The sequence below is a fragment of the Daktulosphaira vitifoliae genome, unplaced genomic scaffold (genome assembly GCF_025091365.1).
Source record: "Daktulosphaira vitifoliae isolate Bord-2020 unplaced genomic scaffold, ASM2509136v1 Scaffold_3, whole genome shotgun sequence".
In the NCBI taxonomy this organism is placed as follows: domain Eukaryota; kingdom Metazoa; phylum Arthropoda; class Insecta; order Hemiptera; family Phylloxeridae; genus Daktulosphaira; species Daktulosphaira vitifoliae.
The window spans coordinates 34,104,725-34,111,551 of NW_026099574.1; the positions used below are offsets into that span (position 1 = coordinate 34,104,725).

Consider the following 6,827-nt stretch of genomic DNA (forward strand, 5'->3'; position numbering starts at 1 on the left):
ACTAATGCAATGCTTGAAATAAAGCAGTGACAGTTTGACTGAAGAATCCACCCCCAACGATAAAACATCATTTCTCTCGTTAATACAACGCTCACATGTGATTTCTGTCATAATGCTGATATAAATTAACAGTTAGTTATCTACAAAAATAAAACAATACTGTGTGTGTTATTAGAATTATTTTTTCATAGTTTCCTTAGAAATTTTGTTATAAAGGGCATGTTTAGAAATTTGGTTCGAGGTATTAAATCACTCCCATTTTAGAAAAGGAAAAGTTTTGATGGAAATATTTTATCTTGGATCATTATCTGAATTTCTCCAATTAAGTATATTACAGGTTTTAAGGTTTTAAAACTCAAATTGTAACGTAAATATATCTCAGATGTATATACGTTAGGTATTAGAAATCATAACTGATTGGTGCAGCATTAAAAACATAAATTAAAGGTTTTTTTTCTTATTTTATAACAAAAGTAAAAATAAGATTTTATATTAACTAAAAATCGGCCAACAGATTTTTTTCAAAAGAGGAAAATTTATATTTCCAGGATTGTAAAAATCTTATAAATATCATTGATAGTTAAAAATAAAATTAACTTCACTGTAAAGCTTAGCATTTATTTTAAAAATTAATATATTGATATTTTGTCAAACTCCAAATATTTTATGTGTGCATGGTACATTCTATGTGTCATTGTTATTAAATACAGGCTTCTGCCCGTAATTGAACAAAAAAACTTGTGTTTTTAAAAAATCAAATGTTTCAATTTCAATTTTCATATGAGAGTGAACTGACAAAAATATCTGTACTTAAGTAGTAAACTATCATAAAGTCATATTTTTTTCGAAAATGAGTTGACACTAATTTTTGTAAGCTTGTTGAATATCCTTTCAAATATGTTTCATCTTATTTTCATAAAAAATATGATTTGAGATAATTTACCTCTGGTGTTCGGATATATTAATGACTTAATTTTTTCATGATGTATCAATATCAGTGATCATAGTATTGCTTATAATTAGTTGTTATGCAAGTAATAGATTTTAACTAAATAAAATTTTATAATTTTTAGTATGTAAAATAAAAACTTATAATCAAATGTTATATTTACAGAAGTACAAAGATATTCAGAACCTAATAAAATTACAATAAACTAAAACAATAATTTTCTTATTTATAACCCATCTACCCTCAGGATACTACATACGTTAGTACTAATGTTAACTTTTTTTAGTGATAATAAAATCCAAAACACTTAAGATAAATTATAATTCCTATTTTAATATAGTTATTTACTAATTCACTTGTGATGATTGTTCTTACTAGGTATTGCATTAACAATAATACTACTTTCGTAACCAAAAGATTAGATAACAAATTGTTATTAAAAATATTTTTATGTTAACTGAAGATTTAGTTTTAACCTAAAGTTTTTTATGAAATAATTTATTTTGGAGAATTAAAAATTATTTTTCAATATGAGAGAACAAGAAGAGTACTTTAAAAACGACGTAGAACTTTTGTGTAAAGTTGATAAGATTAGTATTCAAATTATAAGAGAATGGTTGAAAAAACAACCTCATTTGCCGAAAATTTCAGGTATGTATATTAAATATATTATTTACAACCAAATAATTGAAGGAACGTCATTAAATTATTGTAGAATTTTTAGCTTTTTTTATAGAAATGAAAGTATTAATTTCACAGCGAAAAATTATATTATTTCACTAAAATTTCTGAAATTTTTGCAAATTTTTTTAAACTTTCATTCTGAATTAACTAACGAGCTTTCTATTTATAAGTTCCTTGTAAAATTAAAACTAAAAACTTTAATAACATATCTGAGGATGAGTTCATTAATCTCCTAAAATTTTGCAAAATGAAATTACATCTGTGAGGTTAAACTATTTTATAGGAAAGTAATTTTTTTTTATGGAACACTTTTCCAAATTCTGGCTACTTACTTAAAAATAATGACAATATTTATCTAAATACCATAACTAATATTATTACCGAATTGACATAAATTTCAATCGTAAACAGTTTCAGGATACTTCGAATAATTAATTAAGCGCATTTTTTGGTTTTAGATAAGCAGCTAGTAATATTTTTAAATTGTTGCAAAAATAATTTGGAACGCACAAAAAAAAAAATTGAATCATATTACACAATGAGGACAAACTCACCTGAAATATTTGCCCATAGAACTGTAAAAGAACTCGAAAAAACCTTTGATACATAGTAATTAATAGTTAGGATAAATCTTAATTAAATCATAATTAATAATTTTAAAATACTTTTGTAGCTATATTTATAAACTACCAGTAACGCCTAATGAGTGTAGAGTTGGATTTTCACGGCTGAGGGACTTTGAATCAAATAATTTCAATATTTTAGACACAATACGACTTTTGTTAGCAATGCTTGATATGTCAATCAATGAAGATCCCTTAGCTCTAGAATGGAGATTTGTTATTGATATGGCTGGATTTTCTATGGGTCATTTAACAAAGCTAATGGATTTAAAATTAATGAAAAAATGTTTAACATACATTCAGGTAGTTTCAAAAACAGAATAGTTATATTTTAAATATTTGTCATGTAATTTTACCCAAGTCGATTTTTCGACTTATATATTTTTAGAAAATAAATATTTTAAATAAATGTAGTCAAAATTCTCAAATTTTAAAAGATCTCATAGATTTTAACAAGTTAAAAAGCAGACCGTAGAGTTTTATTAATTGAAAAATATGCTCCTAATGGATGTGTAAATAAAAAATGTTATAGTTTTGATACAAAATTATCCAATAATAAGGATAACAAATGTTATTTTTCCAAAAATAATAGTATTATTTTTAGATATTATTAGTGACTTTTATTAAAGGAAATAAAAAAAAATTATGCATTTTAATGAATCTTCATTTAGTTACAGTTGTTAAAACAATACTTTTGTTTGTTCTAGAAAAAAATATTCTTCGAACAACTATAATTTAATTGAAACTAATTAAATTTATTTTCTTTTTCATGAATATTTCAAATCGATTAAGCTATACGTATATTAAAAAAAACCAGCAAAGCGGGATAGCAGTTAGTGGTAACGCGGCATAGTTGAGATAAGTATAAATGATATCTGACAGTGATTAAGAGGACGTTATTCAGCCAATTTTAGAGCGTAAAAACATGTCTTTTTAAAAAGCATTTTACACACTAAGTACTGCACTTAGAGCAATAACACCCATTATAAAAACGAAAGAGAACAATATTTTGGAGATGATCTCATATTCGTTTATGGATATATTGTATTAGTAAAGAGTTATAATTGATTGAAGTTTAATAAAAAAGTACATTTTCAAATTCAATTATCAAGCTTAATATTAGGTTAATCCCAAAATGGCTATGAGATTTTCTTCGAAATATTGTCCTCTTACAATTTTGTAATAGGTGTTAAAGCTGTAAATGTAATACAGAGTGAGTAAAATGCATTCTTTTAAGATATATTTTAGACAACTTTTGTAGATTTTTTTGCCGACTAGTGCTGCTCCTACCGATTATATTTTAAAAATATTGACAGATGATGGTACGGCGTGCGGTGTTGCTCGATATTTCGCCGAAAATGTTATCAATATTTCTTTAAATAATTTTGCTAACACGTGCGGACCATTTTTGTTATGCCCGCACTCAATGTTTGAATTGTTATTGCTTTTCAGAATTTTTATTAAATATCGTTTAAATATCACCATAAATAAAACACTTCAAATCTGTTAAATTTTACTATTATTAGACTAATAATATAAATAAAATGATAAATATATCACATAAATATGAAATACTTGTTAAATTCGCTGAAATTTTTTTTTAATTAAATGGCCGATTCTCACATTAGATAAAATTGGGTTTTTTTAAGTTGTTATTTATTAAAATAGGTTCAGTGAGATCTGAGAATTCTCATAGACAGACAATAAAAACCGCACACCATCACAACACTAATATTTTTTCAGCTTTGCATCAAAACTAAATTTTCTTTCATAATTAAAATTCTTAGATATATCGAATGAAATAATTTTTAAAAAAATAACTATTACTATGAAAATTATAAATTTGCAATTTTACTAAAATTATATATATAATATTAATATTAATATTACATATTTTTTAAATGTGAACAATTATTTATTATAATCCTACCATAAGAGTTGAGAAGTTTGTATAGATTTTATCAATTTTATTATAACAATTAATATTTTACATGAAAAAGTCAAGAACTTTGGTAAAAATTAATTATACTTATTTTTAAGTGTTAGTTAATTAAATATGTTTAAATAAAAAATTTAATAACGTATATGTACATAGTTTGGCCAGCCATTACGTTTAATCGGTATTCATTTGATAAATGCTCCTCCTTTGGCCAGTCAACTTATGATGTTTTTGAAACCAATGATGCACAGAGACTTGTACTCATCAGTAAGAACACACGAGTAAAACATAAAATATGATTTTGCACAAAACAACTATCTATTTTTGGGTATAATACTTCATAAAATTTTTCTTTGGTAGATTTTTGTGTATTCACATAATGACATGAAGAACTTTTACAAAATCATTCCACAAGAATTCTTATCTAGTGATTTAGGTGGAAAATCACTATCACTCGAAGAACTAAAAGGTATTTTAATAATATTAAATGAGTTATGTGAAATTAAAAATTAAATTGTTAAATTTATAGAACAGACATCTGAAACACTTCAAAAGTACGAAAAATGGTTTGAAAATGATAACAAATATGGACGTGTTGATGAAACTAAGAGAATTGATAAAAATCAATATGATTCAGATGAATATGGAATAGAAGGCTCGTTTAAAAAATTGGAATTTGATTGAACGTAATTTTTAAATGTATAAAATATTATACATTTATATAAGATATATAAGTATATCTGGTATATAAGAAAAATACACAACTATTAACTGATTACCAAACTCAATGTAACACAATATCAATTTTATCGATGTTTTGTTTGATATTATTAAATACTTTGGTAAAATGCATCAGACAAAAAAAATTATTTTAAAATTGGTTGTTTAATAAAAAAAATTTTATAATAAAACTACAAGTGATATTACGTTTAATATAATAGTAATATAATAAAATAACTTAATAGTAATGACAGAAGTATTAAAAAACTAATAAATAACTCAAGAAAATATATAGTTTAACTACAATTAGATCAGAAAAAAAAATTGTTTAAGTATACTGAAAATTAATGGTTTTTTTATACTGTTATCAAATGTTATCCATTCCAATCATTTAACTTTACTAGATTATTGGTCCCTTTCGACAAATATTCAAATATTTACACCAATATAGTAACTAACGAAATATTATGTACCTCTCTCAAAATTTATTAATAAGCATATTCATAAAGCAAAAATAATTTTTATTTCTTTTTGGAAATAATGGAACTAATATGATGATCTTTTAAATATTTTTTTCCGCTGGTGTTTCATATGAATAAAATTTTCAATTAATTTTGAGTGTTGAATTCATTTTAGATTAATAAAATTGTTTAAAAATGACAACGATACTATTAACAGGATTCATCTGGGAGTTAAACCTCTTTAAATCAACTATTAAAGTTTTAAACATTAGAATTGATATTTAAAAAACATTAATTAAATAATAAAATGTCAAAACAAACAAAAACAACTGAAACTTTTTTAAAAATTTATTATTTAAGAAACTTAAAAATTATATTTATAATACCTAGACACAAATATTATAAAAAAATATTTAAAAAAAAACACCTTTACATGTATTATTTCATTGAATAAAGTAAAGTCGAAAATAAACATATGGTATATACTATATCATTTTATTTATTTATATATTTAGTCTATAATGATACGTAAAATACACAATAAAAGATAACTCGTAAAATATCAAAAAATGACATTATTTTTGGAATCATGTACTAACACATATTTGATAATGACCAGGGTTCGGGACTTATAACACTTAAAATCATAAAAAAAAGCGCTTAAAAAAGCACTATAAAACAAAAAAAGCACTCAAATAAGCATTTATAAATAAAAAAAGTAATCAAAAGATCCCCAAAAATTTCTTAATTTTCTTTTAAATAATAAAGTACTAAATATTTGTAACCGTGCTGAATATACTTTTTTAGGACTTTAGAATTAAACTAGCTATATACTAAAATAGCTTCACCTGGAAGAGATTTTACGTTTTTTCTGCTTTAAAATTCCGATTTATTTGTATTGCGGTCTCCACACAATCTCATATCCGCTATGTTGTATTTCTTTATGCTAATAAGTAATTTCGTTAGGGAGTTCCATAAATTCTTTGAATTACATGAATTTGATTGTAGTAATGATTCCTAAGGGAAGGCGTACTTTTAATTTTTTAATTTTAAGATTAATTTCAAACAATACGACAAAATGTAAAAACTATAATTGAATCAAATTAATCATAGACGGGAATATTTATTTAAAAAAACATTATAAATGTTGTAATTTTGATTATAAGTAATGTTTCAATAAGTAAACCATTATGTTATGATAGTAAATGAAGTTCAGAAATATTGTTCGACTTAATACGTTATCAAAATCGTTTTTAGTTAAAATAAACCCCATCGTACACAGTAAACCCAACAAATTCAAACCCACGTGTTATCCAGCAAAGAGGCTGCAAAAGCGAAGTGGGGTCGGGAGCAAGTGATAACGGAAAAATGTGCAACCCCACCCTACAACAAATCCAAATCCGTCCGCTATTCTGCAGAAGCTACAAAAGCGAAGTTGGATCGGTATAAGA

At 24.2% G+C, this 6,827-nt stretch overlaps 1 protein-coding gene and 1 long non-coding RNA gene across 3 annotated transcripts in view; one reads left to right on the top strand and one right to left on the bottom strand.

Moving 5' to 3' along the window:
* Positions 1-1,406: 1,406 nt before the first annotated feature.
* LOC126902198 (retinaldehyde-binding protein 1-like) lies at positions 1,407-5,095 on the top strand. Of its 2 annotated transcripts, XM_050679234.1 has the most exons (7): positions 1,407-1,600; positions 2,092-2,242; positions 2,307-2,559; positions 4,352-4,462; positions 4,556-4,664; positions 4,725-4,904; positions 4,936-5,095. In XM_050679234.1, the coding sequence occupies exons 1-6, from the start codon at positions 1,480-1,482 to the stop codon at positions 4,877-4,879; spliced, it is 900 nt and encodes a 299-aa protein (XP_050535191.1). In that variant the 5' UTR covers positions 1,407-1,479; the 3' UTR covers positions 4,880-4,904; positions 4,936-5,095. The 2 variants fall into 2 exon arrangements, with proteins under 2 accessions (XP_050535191.1, XP_050535190.1); XM_050679233.1 differs by having other exon boundaries at positions 4,725-5,095.
* An 817-nt stretch (positions 5,096-5,912) lies between these two features.
* LOC126902201 (uncharacterized) overlaps positions 5,913-6,827 on the bottom strand; it is a 7,538-nt gene continuing 6,623 nt past the window's right edge. The window contains exon 9 of the long non-coding RNA XR_007703170.1: positions 5,913-6,393. This is a non-coding gene — a long non-coding RNA (uncharacterized LOC126902201). The remainder of the gene's footprint in view (positions 6,394-6,827) is intronic.

What these genes read in the sequence shown, in the direction of transcription:
- LOC126902198 (XM_050679233.1), top strand. Translation starts at nt 1,480, where the DNA reads ATGAGAGAACAAGAAGAGTACTTTAAAAACGACGTAGAACTTTTGTGT. An exon ending in TCATTTGCCGAAAATTTCAG is followed by an intron (nt 1,601 to 2,091) that starts GTATGTATATTA and finishes TTTTGGTTTTAG; the next exon opens with ATAAGCAGCTAGTAATATTT. An exon ending in GAAAAAACCTTTGATACATA is followed by an intron (nt 2,243 to 2,306) that starts GTAATTAATAGT and finishes ATACTTTTGTAG; the next exon opens with CTATATTTATAAACTACCAG.